A 22,553-nucleotide genomic window follows, 5' to 3' on the forward strand; every position below is an offset into this window, starting at 1 on the left:
TGTTGCTTTTGTCCCGTGTGATAAGAACAATGTACTGGTATACTAAAGGTTTGGATTGAAACCTGGACAAAAAAAACAGCAATATTAAGGATTTGAATTCTTCAGTTCTTGAAACCAAACGAGGCGCAGAATGAACGACGTGTCACCAACGGATTCTGGCTAAAACCCAGTTGGCTCACGAATGATGTTCAGAACATGGAGTTTTCTATTTGCCCTGCCTCGTCTGGTCTACACAAATCTGATGTCAGTATACACATCATGGATGAATCTAAATACAGCACTCTCAAGACATCTTGAGAAGGGCACCGAAATGTAACACACAAGAGTAGCAGCGAGCCCAAAATCGACCTCGTTGAATAAATAAGTAAATTTGCTCATCGAATGCAAACCCACCTGCAGATCCCCTGAAGGCTTCACAATGGTCGATCCTTTTACAGTGGAAGATACTAACACCTGCGGTCCTGCCAAGCATGGTGAGTAAAGTCAATTGCAATGCCATAAATGAGTCAAAGTTAAATATTATTGAAATAACTCAACAATCTATACATTGGTGTGGTACTACAATGTTTCCATCTTTTAGTGCATTCATTTTTTTTCAAAGGATTTACTACTTTGCCAAACTGAACACACATGCTACATCAGAATTTTCCCCCTCTCTACCTCAAGTATCCACTCTGGATCAATTAGAAGTCCTAATAATCCAACATGTCCTTATTTCTATCACACAAGTTCATGACAAAGAAAAGTTATCTGGAACAGGGATACAATAAATGGTCAGTGTTGTGTGTCAATAACCTTCATTCAACCGAGTATTAAACCTCAGTTCATCTTCTATCTGCTTTAAAATCAGCCAACATCGAAACGCATAAATCTTAACAACAGACCTATCAACGTACTTCCAATAATCAGTGACGTCATGGAATCAAATCATCACAGTTGACATCCAATCCTTCCTTTTCTCTATCAATCTGATCTCAGACCATCGGTTTGGATTCAGACCGGGTCACTCTACCATGGACATGACGCTTCTGCCCTCCCAACAATGGATGGAAGCCTTCAATGTCAGACATGAGATCTGGGCCATCTCTCTGGACATATCTCGTGCTTTTGATACAGTCTGGCATCCTGCCTTAAGACCGTCACACCTTGACGTTTTAGCCAGCGTATGGCAAGGTATCAAAATGTATGTAAAACGCTGGCGTATGCTGAACTATTGATGTTTTTTTCCAGTTTTGGACGTATTCATAACGAGTTGGACGTATGCATAACGTATTAGTAACGTACACAGAACGTTTCGATAACATATAGATAACTTATATCAACGAATGCTGAGCGTGTTGTCGGCGTTCACAACCTATGCCCAACGATAGTCTAACTTATGCATAGCGCGCGGCAGCGTATCGCCAACGATCACGTGGCGTAGCCTATTAAAAGGCTGCGGCTCGACGATTCAAATCATAACCGCACTAGACATCGAAGTGTCAAGCTGCTGTCACACCTTGACGTTTTAGCCAGCGTATGGCGACGTCTGAAAAATTTGCCGAATACGCTGGCACACGTCGAATACGTTATGGGTAAGTTTTGTATACGTTAAGAGCACGCTGGCATACGTCGTAGTACGCAAAGTATGTCGACAAATTTTCAGCATGTTGAAAATTTTTCGACATATGCCAGCGTATGACGCACACGTTCCGCATACGCTGGCCATAAGTTGTAGGCACGTTACGCGATCGTTGACACACGTTACTTGTAAGTTACTCATAAGTCGAAACACGTCGAGGTAATGTTTGGCGTCAGTGTTCCAGACTCCCTGTTTTTTTTTTTCGGCATGACGGTGATGTTGACACTTTGATTTCTAGTGCGGTTATGATTTAAATCGTTGAGCGGCAGCCTATTAATTATATTATATTATAACCGCACTAGAAATCGAAGTGACAACATCACAGTCATGCCGAAGAAAAAAAAAATAAAAAAACAGGGAGTCTGGAACACTGACGCTAAACATTATCTTGACGTGTTTCGACTTATGAGTAACTTACAAGTAACGTGTGTTGACGTGTGTCAACGATCGCGTAACGTGCCTACAACTTATGGCCAGCGTATGTGGAACGTGCGAGGCACACGTCGAAAAATTTCAAGCATGGAAAATTTGTCGACGAGCTCGGCGTACTATGACGTATGCCAGCGTGCTCTTAACGTATACAAAATTTACCCATAACGTATTCAATGTGTGCCAGCGTTTTTGACAAATTTTTCATACGTCGGCATATGCTGGCTAAATCGTCAAGGTGTGACAGGGCCTTTACTCGACAAATTCTCTGCCTCTGGAATCCACGGCCAACGCCACACATGGCTTACTGATGTCCTCTACTCTCATAGGCAACGTGTGGCTCTCAACAGCATCCTTTCCTCTCTTCTCCCTGTCAACTCTGGAGTGCCCCAATGCAGTCTTGGGTCCAGTCGTATTCTTAACCTTTATCAACGATCTTTCTGACTCTCTGGAAAAATCCTTCAACTCCTTGCTGATGATTCTACCCCCTACCATAGCATCCCTCCTCCCTCCGAGAGGCAGGCAAGCCCCTTCACTCTGTGCAGACCTTCATAAAAATCATAAGCTGGACCAACACTTGGAATTTGTGTTTCAATCCTGATAAGTCATAAACTCTCACTCTGTCTCTCTGAAAGGACAGTCCAACAAACCTTCCCATTCCCATCTACATCCTCAACAAACCACTTGAAGTTCAGTCCCTCAAACTATTGGGCCTCACCATCAGCCATCATCTTTCTTGAGCAAACCACATATCTAAGTTGGCCTCAAAAGCCAGCCACCAACTGGGCATCTTCCAATTGTGCAAAGTCTTTCCTTAGCACATCCAAACACTTATCTATAGATTCAGAAGGCCTGAATCTGCAGCTTGATGGAATACTGCTCTCCACTCTGGGTTGGCACCCCTGCCTCACACTTTGCTGAGCTGAACACCGTGGAAACCAAGGCCTCCAAAATCATTGGAATCTCCCATGATGAAGCTGCCTCTCTTGGACTATTATTTCACTTCACAGACAGGTCCGTGGTCTTCTACCATCTCTTTTCTCATCTTGTAAACCCTCTGCCCTTTCAATGCTCTGTCCCAACCCCACAACTTTCTGCAGGGAGAATGTGGTCTGACAATAACCCACTTCTGGTGAAACCCAAGCTCAATGCTCACCTACCTCCATTCGTTCCTCTTTTCTCTTGCCTGTGGAACCAACTTCCTCAGTCTGTTGAATGTCATTCTTTCTTCCATCCAGTGCTTCAAGACAGCTGTTCACCACCATCTCAATTCATCCCCCATGCATGATCTATTCTATCATCATCAACCCTGTCTTAGCCCACATCTTTCCATGTTTCGAGATTATTGGGTCCCCCCCCCCTCACCGCCCCATTATAACATTTTTTTGTTCCATTTCTGTATCTTTACGATGTTTCCCTTCCACTTCGGCAATTGAGAGTGTGTGCCTGCATCCACCTCGTTCTCCCCGTGTCATTATGCATAGCGCATATCCCCGTGTCATCTCCCCCCCCCACCCACCCCCACATATCGTTCTCCCCGTGTCATCCCCCCCACCCACCCCCACCCTTGCCCTCATTCTTTCCCATGTCCTTTCTTCCTCCAGGTCTCCTATTTTATTTCTCTCCCCTGTTGTTAATGTGTTCCCTCCCCCCTTCCCCCCTTTCCCAATTTTCTACTGTTCTTTTCCTTATGTTATGTCCTGGTCTGTTCTGTGTTTTAGCTCCTCCATGAGCCTCAAGTGTGTACAATAAAAACAAAGAAAAAAATAGTCTGTTTAACCCAACGATTCATCCAACCATGATCTGCAGTCAAACTCTTTCATGAATGCAAAACAGCAAGTGGCAATTGTGTGTGCCAATCGCATATTAAAACTAAAAGGGCACTCGATAGAGCGTATACCTCCGCCACACAATGCCTGATCCACGAGAACGTATCTGGCCCAATACATTTTTTTGAAATATCATGCTATACATTGTTTTTTGGCCCCGTCTCTCAATGGTGAAGAATCACTTATAAATTAAATAATTCTCGGATGCAGATCCGGATTCAGATCTTCACCAAAATCGAACCACTTCGTCCTTGCCACACACACACAACCTGTCCATCAAATTTTGTCCGAATCCATCCACAACTTACTTTTGCAAATAAAGAATTTTGCATGTATGGTCTTTGACTTCTTCCTTGCAAATGACTCAAAAATTTGACAAATGTAAGTAAATGTGAGTTCTGTGGTTTGCACGAAGCAACAGCTCAACTTTGTAGGTCACGCAATCAAAAAGCAATGACTTTCCACTGTTGTCGGTGGAACGAGAATTAATGTCGTTTGACAGCTCTTTACACCGTAAAATTATCCTCAAGGGCACCGTCTATTATGGATTTATATTAGACCGTCTTTTCTACATTCAGTTTTCAACAACGTATCAGCATGAATAAGAGATGCTCGGCAGTTTGCAGATAACAACAAAAGGTATCCTGGTTAAAATGCAACATGATATTCATTTGTGCCCATAGTTGAAGCTGCACTTGCTTACTTGCACAGAACAAGATATTGAAATGCAACACACCTGCTATTCCAATCAACACAGTGACACCAAAGCAAAGGAAGAACATAAGGAATACGATGACAAAGTGTCGTTTTGACAGTGTGTACAGTCGCATGTGCACAGACCTGCAAAACACGCACGCATATCCATCGAGACTCGAATCAGTTGGTTCAGGACAATATTGTTCAACAGAAGCGATCTTACAAGTTCACCAGCAATGCAAGTTGGCAGTCATCAGACAAGTTGCTCATGATTTATATGAGTATAGATGATATAAACAGCTCATGATAACCAAAACCAAAATGCTTTAATAATACACAGTAGCCAATCTTATAAGCCTGGTGTTGGCTTAGTAGTTAGGGTCTTGAGTTTGAGCCTTGTTGGCTGCTGATTTAACACCAGGTGGGGTTGACTCGGCCTGTCATCCTTCTTAGGTCAGTGAAATGAGTACCAGTGTACTGATATAGGGGCACAGCATAGTTGTGGTGGCATAGTTGTGTCCCAACAAAATGATAGCAACCCGGCAGCCAAACTGCAATATGCAAGAAGAAGAAGAAGAATCAATCTTATGGAAAATATTTATCCCCTCGCTTTTTGTAAAAAAAACAGGGGGATATTGTAATCTGCACCGTCCGTCTGTCCGTCCGTCCGTCCGTCACACTATCTCCTCCTAAACGGTTATGCAGAAATTCACCAAACTTGGTAGTTATGATCAGCACATGGCAAGTATGTGTAAGAGCAGGGTCATTTTTGCCCCCCCCCCCTGGGGCGGGATCAAAAGGTCAAATACCAAAAAATTCAATTACAGGCACATTTGAAAGTTTTTTTTTAATGAAACTTTTGATATGCAATCAACATTGGGGGACGCATGAAATATGTAACGATTTTTTGGATTTGACCCCCGGTTCATGCCCCCAGAGGGTGGGGACTTGGGGTCACAGGAGCGAAAACAGAAGAAAAAAATAAAACACAAAATTTGATATTGGGTCATTCCTGGTAGAACTCTACAACATCTTTCAACTTTGCTTTTGGTGGGAAACCTGGAGATTCACGATGGCGTACCACTCCAGTTTGATTTGGTTTCACCATGACATCACCAATGAAGTATTTGCCAAAAATCGAGTGTTTTCAGTGATACAACAGATGTGGAATGGGAGGTGTGATTGAAACCTTGGAATTTTCAATTTCAGAAAGGACTTATTTTCCTTTGATTGGACACATATATATATATATATATATATATATATATATATATATATATATATATATATATATATATATATATATATATATATGAAACTGAAGAATAACTAAAATTTTCCTTTTGAAACAGGGGCATTCCATGTCAAGTGTACACACCCTCCCGACAATAATACCTCATTTTCTCCCCATATGTTGGTCATTTATTCACTTGAGTGAAAAAAACTCAAAAATACCAACTTTTCGACCTGTGGGCCCATCGTGGCCCATTTTAGGGGCCCCCCAAATTTGGGCACCCCCAGCTGCGCCACAATCTTCCAGAGGCCATATCACAGGTTGTAATGGTCCGATTTGGCTGATCTTGGTATCAAAATGCTCGTAAAAGCAAGATCTTTCGAATCGCGTAAAGTAAAATCACTCCGAAACAGTAATTCAAAAAGTTATAGTTTGGGGCGCCCTTTGACCTTGGGCCCCCGCTCCCCAGCCAAACCGATGGTCCCGATTTTTTCGTGTGAGAATACCCCTTCATATACTCCAACACCTCAGCATAAATGAAAATGGGATCCCAATGGGTTCACGCATAGCAAATATTTATGTTGGGGGACTCGGGTGCTGGACACACAATACGCCACAATACATAGCACAATATTTGAACACAAGATTTCCAATTCACTATATCAGTATATTGTACATAAATTTTCCACATGCACGTGCAGGAACTGGAAGTGATACTAGTATGAGTAAGAGTTTTTCTGAGCATATTATAGTCAAGATATTTTGCCAACCAATGTTTTATTTGACAGGTGTGTTTCTTTTTTACTGATTGTGTAGGTTCTACCTGTAGCAGTTTTTGGTTCTACAGAAAGAAGTATATCAGAAATGTCTAAAATGCAGTGATCTTCAATGTCATGAAAAAAGAAACTATTTACGGGCCAGTTTGGATGAAGAAAATTCACTTTCACTTCATGAGTGTCCTGAAAGGCTTCCATGATGCAGGCAAGCCACCATTTTCCATCATCGTGCACTGTGACATAACCTGAGAGTTTCCCGTTAAAAGTTGGTGTAGATTTTGAAATAGCTGACTCGATACGGTGTTCCTCGCTAAGGCTGAATTCGCGTACTTGAAGAGCAGTTTCAGAAATAGGGATGAAAGCATGAAGTTTTTGAGTTCCAGCTCTGGTTTTGGCCGTTTTTAACCTTTCTTCCAGATTTCGTTCTTCCTCGTCATACGCCTCTTGGATCCCATAACCGAACTTCACTTCATTCAAACCATTTTCAGCAAAGGCGAAAAGATCTTTTGGAGAAATAATTTGACTGTCGTAAGGTCTATGCAGGCTCTCACATGTTGCTTCTCGTTTGATTGTACCTTCCACGCCATCTGAAGGGCCCTTGCCATGACTTGTGGCAAAAAATGCCATTCTGCGTCAAAACCATACTCTGATTTGTGACGACATAGGTTTATGAAGGCTTTGCAATTCTTATATTGGCCAGCGCAACCGTCTGAGAAATAGTAAAGTTTGTTTACATTTCCAAATCTAGATTTCAATTGTTCAATGATCATTCTTTGGAAGAGGTGGACTGAGACAACGTCGTGAGTATTGCATTCTGATATAATCGTGAATGAATTGTGGTTTAATTTGCCATCGTCCGATTTGAAATAGTAAACCCAGAGGTGAATTGTCGCTTGAGAGTAGTTCCAATGGAATCCTTGGGCCGCATCCTGTACGACAAACGAATAGTTCTCTGAGAAGTCTCCAACAATGACAAATTCTCCTTCACCGATTTCGTTCGTCCTTATTTTTCAGAAACTGATATTGCGCCTTGGCAATGAAGTCGTGTCTCACTAATTTCACTGCGCGTTCAGAGAATTGATTAATGAATTCTTCCAAAGGCAGGACCATGGAGCTCAGTTCAGATCTGTCGGTGGATGTCCACCGTTTAAACTGAATTTCATCAATATCCTCTAGTTCATAAGCACTCAGTGGCTCGGTTTTGAAGTCTTCAATTGATGGGCAACTTTCACAAGTTCTGAAATAACATGCCGGTTGTGCTGGGTTACAAACTATGCGTGCTATCACATGATGATAGCTCGGAAGTTCGGCTATCTGTGGCATTTTGGAACCAAACTTCATGAGTTTCACATTTTGATGTATCGTACATACACATACACTGTGTGTACCACCTGAACCGGCCAGGACACACTCCGAGGGACGGAGCATGGCGAACTTCGCGAATCCAACTTTCAAGCCAGGGTTGTTCTCTTTGAATTTCCGAAACAGTTCCTTGAGATTGTTTAGTACCAGGCGCTTTTGAATTTTGTCTTTTCCATGTTCATTCCTGACCACCACAAAGTCCTTTTTTCCCGGCATTATTCGGCTGACTTCATCACTTCGGTAAAATTCGGTTACGGCGGATTTCACTTCGTCAGACAATATTTTACCCTGTTTGGGATTTAGAGACGATAGCATACCATTTTCTTTCTCTAAATTTTTGGCTTGCACAGCCATTCTTTGGGAGCAACTGAATTCACTCATCATCCCTCTGATGCTCATATTCCTAGCAAATATTGTCAGTATACATATTTGCTCTGAATGGCTCGAAACAACGTATTTTTCTTTCAGGCTTTTGATCACCTCTGACATGCAGTTTTCATCACATTTTGACGCTGTATTTTGTGTTTTCTCCGCAGTGCTTGGTCCAGCAACGTGTTCTAATTTGTTTTGCACAGAATCTTCCACTCTACTTCACTTTTCAGGAACATACCCTGGGTTCCTTTCCGCCTTTTGTTTGTCGAATGGGCTTTCGCCTATCATCGATAACGACCGGTTTAATAGGTCAACTTCTGCTTCTCGCTCAAAAACCTCCTCATCCTCGTCTGTCGAAATAGATTCTGCAATGCCTTCGATAGTACCTTCTGATGATAATTTCGAACTGGTCGAAGATGATTCTTCAATACGCTCTGGTGACAACTGAGAGTTTTTTTCTGTACAAAGTCTGTCATCTTTTTTCACCTTTGAAGAAAATTTCATCAACATATCATTTGACACATTGCGAAGATCTTTTCGTTGTTTCGTTTTATGGCAGCTGAACGGATCGCAACAGTATTTTCGGGACTCCTTTCGATCTTCAGTCGCCATGCTTACTGCAAAATATGCAAAAACTGAGATTAGCCCATTTATAACTTAGATTGTCCAGAGATGATGATTATCAATTTCAGACATAAAGTCGCCTGTTAGCAGGTGACGTCATTGGAACGATGATGGTAAACGTCGCCCAATGTCAAATCAAGAATGAGTGATATGTGGACCCCGAACAATAAAACCATCATCACACTTGAACCCATTGAGATCCCATTTTAATTTATGCTGAGGTGTTGGAGTATATGAAGGGGTACTCTCACACGAAAAAAAAAAAAAAATAGGGATCATCGGTTTGGCTGGGGGGCGGGGGCCCAAGGTCCAAGTGCGCCCCAAACTATAACTTTTTGAATTACTGTTTCGGAGTGATTTTACTTTACGCGATTTGAAAGATCTCGCTTTTACAAGCATTTTGATACCAAGATCATCCAAATCGGCCCACTACAACCTGTGATATGGCCACTGGAAGATTGTGGGTCAACCGGGGGTGCCCAAATTTGGGGGGGGGGCTAAAATGGACCCCCAGGTCTGAAAATTGACACAATGTTTTACCGTGGATACAAACACTTGCACAAAAAAAAAAGAGTGAAATCTGAGACGATGTGCCAAAATTTTGCTGAAAGATGTGTACACTTGACATGGAACGCCCCAACAGAATGCATACATACCATTGTCAAAAAACACGTTTCAAAAATTTCAAATTTTGTTCCAACCAGAACAAATGATGATGATGATGACAATGAAGAAAAAGCAAATTTTTGAGCTCAAGTGTACATTCGATTGGAAGGCTCTGGTCCAAGCGACTTCAACAAGATGGGAATAAAATTGATACCACCTGACCTGTTACAATGAATGGACAGTCCTTTTGGATATTTTTCATGTCCATCAACTATTGAGCTCAAGGTAGAAACAGAAAACAAATGCCTTCTTCTTGATTAAAAAAAATAATCATCAAAGAATGTCTGATTTCTAGCCAGGAAGCCCCTTGAGACAATGACAAAGGTGTATGAAAATGGGTTAAGCATTTTATGATATCCCCTTTTCACCACTCTGAGTGATGTTCAGACAGAGAGAAGAATATTTTTGTTCATAAAAGTCAAATAACTGCACCTTCTGACTTCTAATCCTCTTTCCTATCAAATTTTCCTTTCCATCAAGCTCATCTTAGGCATCAAGTGCTCATCTGGAGTGGTTCAGGATCTAGTGCAAGTGAAGCCAGTTTGCGGTGATGCTCAAGATAAAGCAATTCAAAACCACAAAATGCTTACGAATAAATAACTATCTTCAGTCACTTTAAAAAAAGAAGAAGAAACAAAAGAACAGCTCAACAGGTTTGCTCCTGGAGCAAAATGCGTTGTGTGGTTAAACAGCAAAGCAATGCCGAGTAATCAGATTATATAAACATGAGTGCTTTGTCGTAATGGGCCAAAACATTCAAATTCCCTTTATGCCTGAAAATGCCGGATGTGCATTTGTCTTAATTAAAGCATTCTTCTGCATCCAAGCATGTGGCTACATGTTTGCCTGTATGTGTGTGTACACAATCTCCGATGTGAAGCAACCAATTATGCAGGTATCCTGGAGACTTGGTCTCTGCAATGAAAATAAACAATAAATAAAAAGGTGGGGTGGTCTGGAGCAGGGAAGGGATGATGAGAATCTTGATAAGGATGTGAGGAGATTGTAAAAAGGAGGAGAGTTAGCGAGATAGCAATAAAGAAGTGAGGAACAATAAATTGGTTTTAAAGTCGGGTCTCCAATTGAATATCCACCTTACACACATGATGCTAAAACCCCTCTGATCATAGGAACCACTGAGAGCAAATTTGTAATGACTGTGGCAGCTCAGTCAGACATTTGTCTTCAGAGAAGAACATATACTAAAAATGTTGTTTATATGGAAAGAATAAATAGAATAATCCGAAGAGTATCATACTTTAACGGTTTCATGAGCTGCAGTAAATACCTCGACCAACGTAACGAAACAAACAAGTAAAGAAGAATGATGTTCCTGCGAGATGGGGATTTCAAATAAATCAACCTCCGTGAGCATCGCAAATGATATGGACAGTGGAGTCAAAAGCGATATTAATGGAGGAAGAAAATGTGAAGTTGGAAGTCTGGAAGCAATTTGATCGGTTAAACAAAGCCTAAAAATAAGCCAAAGTTTCATAAATAAGGGATGTTAGATAATGAATGTAAATCAATTAAAGAAGAGTTACATGTTGTAATCAGCTCCGTCTGACTGTCTGTCTGTCCGTCCGTCCGTCACGCTATCTCCTCCAAAACGGTGATGCAGAAATTCACCAAACTTGGGAGTTATGATCACCACGTGGCAAGAAGGGTCAAAAGTTCAAATACCAAAAAAATGCAATTACGGGCTCATTTTAAAATGAAACTTTGCATGTGCAATCAACATTGGGGGATGCATGAAATATGGAACAACTTTTTGGATTTCACCCCTGATTCATGCCCCAGAGAGGGTGGGGACTTTGGGGGTCAAAATGTTAAAAAAAATTCAACTCCCCATTATATATTGGGTCAAGCCTGGTGTTGGCTAAGCAGTTAGGGTGGCTGGCTTGGGATCTCACAGTCCTGAATTTGAGCCCCTGGCTCGATTGAATTAACAACAGGTGGGGTTGACTTAGCCTGTCATTCTTCCGAGGTTGGTGAAATGAGTACCAGTGTACTGGTAATAGGGTTATTCCATGTCAAATCATAAAAGAATCTGCCGTCATCTCTCAGATTTTTGTAAAACTTTGGGAACCAATTGGGACCCATGAAAAACGGCAAGAACTCAAATATTTTTGCTAACAGCCTCTTAATTAGTGAGATACAGACTAACGAACTTTGGACTAATTAGCACGACGTTGCAAATTCAAATGGCCATATCTCTAAAAGTATAACACCCAGAGAGCTGGTTTTGGTGTCATTTTAAAGGTATTTTCATGCCCTATGAATTTGTCTGGGCAACATTTTCCTACCTCCAACCACAAAAAATTTATCACAAAATATAAACTTCAATCGTGAATCCCCAAAAAATGTATCCTTCAAATTTCCTCAAATTCATCCCAGAGGTACCTTATGATGTCAAGAAGCTTCCACATAAGTTTTGTGATGGGCACTCCAATAGTTTCTGATATGAGCAATAATGTACATGTATGTATGGCATATAGGTTCGAAAATCAGCATTTGTAATGTATTATACAATCATTCTAACCTAGCCATGACAGGGAACACAGGGAACGACCATTAATTGCTTTGAAGTATCATATACTTTCATTTTCAACTGGGCCTGAGGGGAAGAAACAAATGCTGCTGTTGCTGCATTGAAGAGGAAATTGAAAGCCGAAGTCAGGTTAGTGAACACTGTGTACTTGAACTCACTTATTGATTGTATAATACATTACAAATGCTGATTTTCGAACCTATATGACGGCAGATTCTTTGATGATTTGACATGGAATGAACCAATAGGAGCATTGCATCAGTAGTATAATCAAGCCCCAACAAAATGATGGCAACCCGGCAGCCAAGCTGCCATATACAAGAAGAAGATATTGGGTCATTCCTGGCTGAACTTTTTGCCATCTTTCAACCTTACTTTAGGTGGAAAGCGTGGGGAACCTGCGACTTCACTCTCGTTTTTTTTTTTTTGTTTGTTTTTTGGGGGGTTGTTTGTTTAAGTGTCGGGATAACAAGGTCAACGAAATATTGGGAAGGATAAAACAAGTTTTCAACCATCTCCGTGTCGATGTACATCCCTCATTAGTCAAGACCGTTGTAGGACCTGTGCTTGAATACGATTACTCGAAATAGGGTCCTGCATTTGTTTCTAATGCAGATAAATTGGAAAGGGTTCAGAGAAGAACTACTAAGCTTGTGCCGTCTCTTAGCCATCGGCCATATCAAGACAGGATAGAGAGATTGGGCATGCATTCCCTGAATTTGCAACGCAAGAGAGGAGACATGATCCAGTTCTTCAAAATTATAAACTGCAACGACAGGATTTCTCAAGATCATTTCTTTATAAAGGCAAGATACCAACCTGTAAGAGGTCACGAATGCAGGTTTTTTAAGCAGAGAAACAGAAAAAAGATCAGAAAAAGATTTTTTTTTAGTCACAATATCATCACAGATTGGAACTGTCTTCAACAACATATAGTTGGGTCCCAACAGTGAAAGCCTTTCGGACTCTGTTAGATCTTCACTAGAAATGAGGATAGATCATGTGGCGATGACAAGCACAAACCAGATCAAAATAATCAAATTTGCAACGAACAGGAGAATCTACAGGTTTAACCATCCTCTGCTTCCATATACATTTCAGTTTCATCCAAATTGCTGGAAGAGTGGACCACGTTCCACTTAGTGCTGATATCCAGGCAAAATCAGACATTCGCAGGTGAGTCTCAGGCGACATCGACCCGTATCTTGAAGCGAACCCGAGGAGGTTCTTGGACGATGTTCAAGCAACATTGATGTGGATCGCAGGACATTCCCACAAATGAATCACGCTCCATTGTGAGGTCTGCGAAACACGAGTCCACCGCCACCAATGCAACGAAGGATGCCCTTGACATTCCGTGAGTTATGGAGGGGTGGTAAAGAGGAAATAACATTACTGCCTTGTAGCGAGTCACTTCAAGCCTGGTGTTGGCCTCACAGTTAGGGTGGCTGGCTTGGGATCTTCGGGTCCTGAGTTTGAGCCCCTGTTGAACGTTGAATAACACTAGGTGGGGTTGACGTCACCAGTCATCCTTCCGAGGTCGGTGAAATGAGTACCAGTGTACTGATAATGGGGGCAATGCATCAGTGGCACAGTCGTGCCCTCAGCCAACGATGCTACCTGCAACCTTGTGCTGCACACGGAGGAGGAGAGTGAGTCACTATCAATCATTGAGTCATACAAGGAAGGATTTCTGGACTTCGGAAGCTCCGTTCTTGTGCCAATATCAATATAAATTAATTATACACATTAATTATAACACATATATTTTGATTACAACACATATATTCATTATAACATTAATTACACATATATTAATAACACATTAAATATAACAAATATTAATTATAACACATTAATAACACATATATTAATTATAACATATTAATTATAAAACATATTAACACATATAACACATTAATAACATATATATTAATTATAACATGTATTAATAACACATATTAATTAAAACACAATAATTATAACACATATATTATAACACATGAATAATATATATTAATTATAACATATATTAATTAAAACACAATAATTATAACACATATTATGACACATTAATAACACATATTAATTATAACATGTATTAATTATAACATATTAATAACACATATATTAATTATAAAACATATATTAATAACACATATAACACATTAATAACATATATATTAATTATAACATGTATTAATAACACATATTAATTAAAACACAATAATTATAACACATATATTATAACACATGAATAACATATATTAATTATAACATGTATTAATTATAACACATATTAATTATAACACAATAATTAGAACACATATATAGCACATTAATAACATGTATTAATAACACATATTAATTATAACACATATTATAACACATGAATAATATATATTAATTATAACATATATTAATTAAAACACAATAATTATAACACATATTATAACACATTAATAACACATTAATTATAACATGTATTAATTATAACATGTATTAATTATAACATATTAATAACATATTAATTATAAAACATATATTAATAACACATATAACACATTAATAACATATATTAATAACACATTAATTAAAACACAATAATTATAACATATATTATAACACATGAATAACATATATTAATTATAACATGTATTAATAACACATATTAATTAAAACACAATAATTAGAACACATATATAACACATTAATAACATATTAATAACGTATATTAATAATAACATATATTAATTATAACACATTAACGAAGCTCACACGGCTCACCATTTCAGATCCACAACTACAGACACTGTTAAGACATGATTTGCTCTGAGTGACATTGAATAAGGTAAACTGCGATTTGTATGTTCAATCGTCAATGTGATACGAGGAAGGAAAAACAATTAATTGGCCTCCCGAGCGGTGAATGTCTGCCGTGTCCCTGCAGGTACAGGTGATTAGAAGTCTCTGCAGGTACAGGTAATTGGAACATGAAAAAGGTAAAACAGTCCTTCATCGATGCACCAACAGAAGGATGCTGAGTGCAGATTTGAACAGAGCGACAAACATCGCAAGGAGACGTCACTCGGACTTTGGGCAACTCTGAGCGATCAGCACTGTGCGCCCAACAAGACGAGGTGAGGTGAGGTGAGGTGAGCAGGGAATGAAAAATGAACGTTCACCGAGACAGAGTATCAGCGTAAACACCAAAAGGTACAATTAATGGCCACACTCCGTCAATTAAATACCGACAAAGAGAAACCAGATCGATTCGTGTCGAGAGAAACTATCTATCGATACTCACGGCTCCATGGTTGATGCCGCTTCCGGGTCAGTGACGTCCCGCTGGACGTGGCACGCACAGTTACGTCGACGGAGCCGGCGACGTAGTGACGTCACCGCTCGACGTGACACGCACAGTTACGTCGACGGAACCGGCGACGTAGTGACGTCACCGCTCGACGTGACACGCACAGTTACGTCGACGGAACCGGCCACGTAGTGACGTCACCGCTAGACGTGACACGCACAGTTACGTCAACGGAACCGGCGACGTAACCCCAGAACAATCATTCGCCGATTGTGGTTGTTTGCATTCTCGCACTTTCGTTTTCGTCCCATTGTACATTTCATCACACATTGGCACCCTATAGATTGTATACGTTTACTCTTAAGTATACCGGCTCATTTGTCCGGGGGGTGGGGATTAAAAGCATATTTGTCGATTTTAATGTAAATTTACCACAATTGCAGCTCTGAGTTGTCTCGCCTGTGTTCAAATCTTCACCTAACTATAAACTACCATCCTGGAGTTTTGCAGGCAGGTTGACTGATGAACATTCAATTGAGTTTCTCGTCAATCAGTCAGCATGAGTAGTTGGTGGACCTTAAAGATCCTGTGGTCTTTTGCAAAGAGGCGCGAATCGTCGATTGCAACCTCAACAAATCACAAAATGACTCTCTCGTCCCTAAACTCCAGATGGTCCGACATCATCAGAGATGATCCAGCACTGAACAAGAGAGCACCGACAAACAACCATAGGTTGGTAATAACCGCGCACGTTTTAATTGGCCAAATTGCATCCTGCATCGAAGTCCTTTTGTAATTGAATATATTATTAAATATTATTATAACTTAGAAACCCCTAAAGATGAATTTTTCACCCACTCCGCAACACCAACCTTAATTCCAATACATGTAGCATGTGCTTGAACACATCAAAAACTAGAAAAGGGCATTCGGTCGAGTGCACACCTCCGCCAGGTAATGCCTGATCCACGAGGACATAATTAGGCCCAATACATTTTTGACATATTGTGCTGTACATCGTTTTTGGCCCCATGTCTCAATGGTGAAGAATCACCTTAACAATTAAATAATTCTCCTATCCAGATCCGGATTCGGATCTTCACCAAAATCGAATCAATTCTTCCTCGTCACACAGCCAACCTGTCCACAAAATTTCATCCGGATCCGTCCGCAACCTTTTGAGATTTCCTGGACACAAACAAACAGACAGAAAGGGTGAAAACATCACCTCCTTCACCTTCGGTGGAGGAGGTGATAAATTGGCAAGATACATTTTTGGACAAGATGAGGCTGAAACATGTTAATTACAAAACAATCAAGACTCCACGCGTAAGCTTCAAAATATGTGCTTTTGGGAGTAATTTATATAACCTTTAAAGTTTAAATACATGATACGAAGTACAAATCTACTTTAATATAGGTTGTTCATTCTCAGATCTACTCTGATAGAGGTTATTCATTCTCAGATCTACTTTAATATAGGTTGTTCATTCTCAGATCTACTTTAATATAGGTTGTTCATTCTCAGATTTACTTTGATATTGGTTGTTCATTCTCAGATTTACTTTGATATTGGTTGTTCGTTCTCAGATCTACTTTAATATAGGTTGTTCATTCTCAGATCTACTTTGACATAGGTTATTCATTCTCAGATCTACTTTAATAAAATTTGTTCATTCTCAGATCTACTTTAATATCGGTTGTTCATTCTCAGATCTACTTTAATATCGGTTGTTCATTCTCAGATCTACTTTGATACAGGTTGTTCCTCAGATCTACTTCAATATCGGTAGTTCATTTTCAGATCGACTGCACTATATATGCGTGTGTGCGTGCGTGCGTGCGTGCGTGCGTGCGTGCGTGCATGGTGTGTATACACCCAAGTATCTGTATTGTTGCGGGCCAGGGGTCTGGCAGAGAAGACCACAAGGTGGGGGAAATGACGTCGATTCCCACCAGACTCCCCGGAATTGGAGGCCGTCGCTCACGGATAATTCTGGGAGGAGGCGGGTCACTTAACCGACCATGGACGCCAATACCTCAACTGCGTGGCGTAGGGTCCTCCTGTCTAGAATCAAGTTACCTAATTAACCACGCGGTTTTGACTACCAGGGAACCACACCCTCGGTACGCCTTGCCCGAACCGGACCACTCCACCAACTACCGACTATCTTTCCGGATCGGATGCAGTCGAGCAGCACTGCCAAGGATGTACCGGCAAGAAGGAACGGATTATATCGGGAATAAAGACCTGGCTGAACTCAGATTCGAACCATGCTGGACCAATGGAGGAAAAGACAAAGACGAGCTGGGAACATTTCGACAATTATTTATTTACAATAAACAGGAAAAGCATGTGGCACAACAAAAAGGTTTATTCGGTATGTAATGCAGGGGAAAGATGAGAGAGGTGTGGTGCGGCAATTTTACAAGCAACTTACAAAAGTGGATACAGTGCAGACTTGACACGGGATTAATAAAAGCAACAATTACAACAATGAAGATCTTATACAGGCTTATCTAACGGACAGGCGCCACCACACTCAGACACACACTCAGACAAAATAAACCCAATGATAAGGAAAGGGACCTTTTGCAGCCAGGGATGGAGGGAGTTGAGGTCACAGTTTTTGGTACCTGAGCTTTTCGAGGGGGAGGGATGCTCCATGGTGTGGTACCCGACAAAAGTTGAGTGGTTCGGTCCACCGCCGCACGTGTGGTAATCGTGTCTGGTGGCGGGAGCTCGAGTGGAGGAGAGCGGAGTCCAAAATGGCGAGAGTTGAGCAGTAGCAGGACCAGACAAGAGGTTCAGTTGAGGTCGTGTGGGCGAAGACCAGTACAGTAGGTGGGCCGTCGAGGCGAGATGTAGGCAGAGCCAGGCAGCAGGAACACTTTCACAACAATTCTCTTCAACCTCTCCAACTTGAAATTATCTTCAACGACCAAACAACTCGCAATTCTAACTCGACCTCTCCAACGACCCGCAAAACCAACTCGACACCACTCTGAGGATTGCTCCGTACTTTATAGATCACGGAGCTCAGGGAGGAGCCATGGCGAAACCCACGTCATCGTCCGATCCGAGCATTCTGATTGGACCGGGCCTTCATGTGGTCCGCCTCTCTGGACGGGGTTTCGGCCAGACGCTAGTTTGGTCCGCCCACCTGGGTGCAAAACGAACGTGATTCACCGCCCACGTCTGGTTTAGAGTCGACGGTGGAATACTCAAAGCGCCGGTCTACTCCACGGTGCATGTTGCGATTTTGCCTCAGAAGCGATCGTTGGGGAGGGTACCGAGTGTTGTCACGCTGTAGCAAGCGAGACAAGGGGCAAGCAGGCAGAGGGTACCGTGGGTTGTCGTGGATTTTGCCTCAGAAATTAAATGGAGTGGGGATAAAATATAAGGGAAAAATGATTTAATAACCTAACGAAAGCCCATCGCAATGCACCCCCATGTCTTCCCACTACACAAGGAAGGGATCTAACAACAGGTATATTAATGGAATAACTGACTCGGGACAACTGTATGTTGTATTCATACTGTTCCGAGAACCGTAACACTACCCCCTCCCTTTTGCTAGACTTGACCTGAGTTGTCAACGTTTGTGTGGCATGCAGGTGTAGGTTCCCCTAGTACATTTTACCTACGGATCCCTGAGTGCGACATTTTTAATACATGTCCCAAAAATAAATAACCTAGTTCGTTGCATAACTAAACTAACAGACTCATTCGGACAACTTAACTACATTGCCGGAACTAAACAAACATACAGGTGGGTCGGGAAAACATACATTTCTAATATTTACACTACCCATGTCCCAGGACCTGTGACTTAAGCAGAGAACAATAAAGGCAACATTCGGGGATGAGTGCAGCAGCAGGCAATCGATGACCAGGTGTCTTCAGGGCCCTCAATGGTCCTTTGTTTGTTGTTTTTAATTATTTTTCCTGACTGCTGGAGGCAACTCACCCTAACACGGCAGGCCACATGCTGTTTCACAGTCCATTTGAACGGGCCTTTATACAAGAAGGAGATATCCGGGCTGCCCAATGCAGTCCCCGGTAATGCGGCTGCCTGCGGGGCAGTCCTTGCAACACTTTCACAAAGATGGTCCTGGCACACATGGTAATGTTGGATGATATGGAAATGCAAATAAAGGCATGGGGAGGTATGGCAAATGCAGACCAGGTAAGGTGCAGTGCAACAACAGGTCGGCAGATGAAGCTGGCCGGCCTCGGTGTGGTCTCGTGAGGTTGTGGAGGGAGTGTGGTGGCATTGCCCGGTCCGAAGACGGGCTCGGTCCTACCCTACAGTCTCCCCCAACCTATTGCCTATGCCTGTCCTTGTCCATACCCACCCCCATTAGCTTTTAACAAAAAAAAAAAAAGAAATTTAGAGGGTTTTTTATTATTATTTATTTATTTTATAATTACGTGTGTCCCTAACCCCCTTATTGTCTTTGTTCGGCTAACCTGTCCTGACTGTCTGTTCCCAATCCCTAAGATCCCTTTTTGAGAGGATTAAGGAAGAGACAAGTGAATCTGTCTCGAGGACCAATACAGCCTCAGAATAACTCCCACAGGCCTCAGAAATTGCCAAGGCGAGTCCAGCGGCCTACGAACAGAGAAGGGATGGATGGTGCGATGGGGCACATGTTTCCTATCAATCCTAGCATTTATTAAACGTTAATCTATCCCCGGGGATTTTCAACACGCCTGTCTCTTTAAACTATCGGTTCTCGCAACCATGATTATCGTCGCCTGTGTTGGTGTTCGTTTTTAATTTGGGCCTGGCCCGCAAATTTTCTCTCGTGCTCTTGCACAATTTTGTGGCTAGGCAGCGTGGCTCCACTGGCAGGTCTTCACACCTGCTGAACTCAAACTTTGGCACCCCCGGGTCACTGAGGCTGTCTCCGAGCCTACCTACTCCGTATGAACGTGGGGAATGCCCTTCCTGGCATTTTCCCCGTCGATGCGCACGTGGCATTTTGGCGCTCGGGTCCCGTTTCCGTGGGCTACCCGTGCCCATTACAATAACTTGGACCCTTGGACCCATGGCCTACTCTGGCCGACTTCTCCGTGCCCGCAGTACCCTCTACTCAGTACTCACCTTTCCACAGCCATCCTCCCAGCCGGGCAATGGACTCCTGCACCCTTCAAAGAGGTATTGTGCCTTCTTCCAACACCAACAATAAAACGACATCCGTTTTGGTTAATTTAACGAACCCACTAACTAACTTTACACTGACCCAGGGTTCCCTTGGGTGGGATTAATCCTCCCCCCAATCATTCGTTCGCACCATGTATTCCACATTCACTCCATTCACACTCGGGCCCGCTGTCCCACATTCACTCATCGTACTTCGTTCTCTTCATCTCTTTTTTTTCATATAATTGACATCACACTGACACTCATGGAGCAGTTGGGCCGTCTCCCCTCCGAACACCCGGAATTGAAGGTCGTCACTCTGGATAACTCCAAAGTTGACAGGTCGCTTCATGGACCGTGGAACTCAATATTTTGATGGTGTGGGGTAGGGTTTATTTGTCTATTCCAATTTACCTAAGTACCCACGCCGTCTAGCTACTGGGGAAGCCACACCCTCGGCTGGCTTTGTCCAAACCAAGTCGCTGTTGTGGCGTATTGGCATACGCGTGCAGGGCGCAATGCGGAGAGCGTTGTGGAGGAGTGGTGTTGGTAGTCACGTGTCCGCAATGCATATAGTTGTTCGCGCCGCTAGAGGCGTGTGGTAGTCTACAGTGGTGTACATCCGGACACGCAATAAACAGAGTTACGGCAACCCTCACGACTCTACGTGTCTCACTGCCCTCCGGACACCACAGCTGTTACCGACTCGGATCCGGCGTAACCTAGCGGGAATTACCAAAGCCTCGCCGGCCCAAATAACAATTTATGGCACAATCGGCCTCCCTAATTCTCAAGCCCGAACCATACTGGTCAATGAAAGAAAACACAGACAACGAACTGGATCATTTAACAGTTATTTATTTACAATAGGCAATGGGGAGGGAAACACAGAGCAGACTTAACCATGAATATAAATGCAGGCAAATGTACAATGGCAATCACTTAACAGTTCTACTTACAAGACTGGCGCCACACACAGACACACACACGCAAAAAGAAATGGAGCCAGCTGGCCTTTATTGGACCCTCCAGCCGCAGAGGATAGGCAAGCAGGGGGTCACAGTTTGGTCGGGTACCTGGTCGCCTTGTGCGGTTTTACCGACTCGCACTTGTGGAGCTCGGAGTCCATGGAAGAGAATGGGGATCCCAGCTCGAGCGCTCCAACACAACCCACCACGGTGGGACTCGAACCCACAAACCAGAATCCAACGAGCGCAGCCAGGATCCTACAAACGACCCGGCCAGCCATGAACGATGACCGAGGACCCGGAGAGCCCAACAGACCAGAAGCAAGGAACGACCTCCAAGGAACAACAACACACGGATACAGCTCGCGATCCTTCTTATCCCTCCCCGTGCGGGGTGGAGGGATCCGCTTTCCTGTTACTTGCCTCCGGATTGGATGGGGTGTTTTCGGGTGTCTTGGTGGCCAGCCGCAATTGGAGGCGGGGGCGTCTCAGTGCTCCTCCCCCGAGAGAGGCTCTTTTGTTGTCTTCCCCAGTGTCGAGAGGGGAGACATTCTTCTATGATGGGACGGAGTCAGAGCTGAGGCGATCTCATCCCTGATTGGACGGGAGGGACATTCCATCTTGCTGGGGCGGAGTCGGCTCTGAGGCGAGGGGGGCTCCGCCCACGTCTGTAGTCAGAAACACGTGCGTTATGGTGCCGTGGTGTGAAGTGAAAGCTGGGCGGGTGAAGCGCTTGTTCGCCTGCAGAGTGGGAGGAGGAGTGAAGCGAGGGTTCCACTGGCGTCAGTAGATTTAAAGATGTAAAAAACCTGACGATAAAAGAAACCCACAGCGCACACATTAAATTAACCCATTAGACATAGGGGAGAGATTCTAACTATCCACATATACTTAACGAAATAACTAAACTTTGGGTCAACTGTATGTGTGAATGTGAATGGTTTCCAGATTCGTAACAATAG

General features: G+C 42.6%; 1 protein-coding gene across 2 annotated transcripts in view; it reads right to left on the reverse strand.

The window, feature by feature from the left end:
* The window catches only part of LOC147034229 (transmembrane protein 181-like), a 41,489-nt gene extending 25,920 nt beyond the window's left edge, over positions 1 to 15,569 (reverse strand). The window contains exons 1-3 of one of the 2 annotated variants that reach the window (XM_085878925.1): positions 15,468 to 15,569; positions 4,616 to 4,719; positions 394 to 461 (exon numbers count right to left, since the gene is read on the reverse strand). In XM_085878925.1, coding sequence (XP_085735051.1) covers positions 394 to 461; positions 4,616 to 4,719; positions 15,468 to 15,475 — 180 coding nt within the window. In that variant the 5' untranslated portion in view covers positions 15,476 to 15,569. Of the gene's footprint in view, positions 1 to 393; positions 462 to 4,615; positions 4,720 to 15,467 lie in introns of those variants that run through there. The other variant, XM_085878915.1, reaches the window with a different exon arrangement.
* Positions 15,570 to 22,553: the final 6,984 nt, after the last annotated feature.

The sequence above is a fragment of the Eptatretus burgeri genome, chromosome 1, assembly GCF_056783735.1.
Source record: "Eptatretus burgeri isolate ZD-2024b chromosome 1, Ebu_testis_v1, whole genome shotgun sequence".
Classification (NCBI taxonomy): Eukaryota; Metazoa; Chordata; class Myxini; order Myxiniformes; family Myxinidae; genus Eptatretus; species Eptatretus burgeri.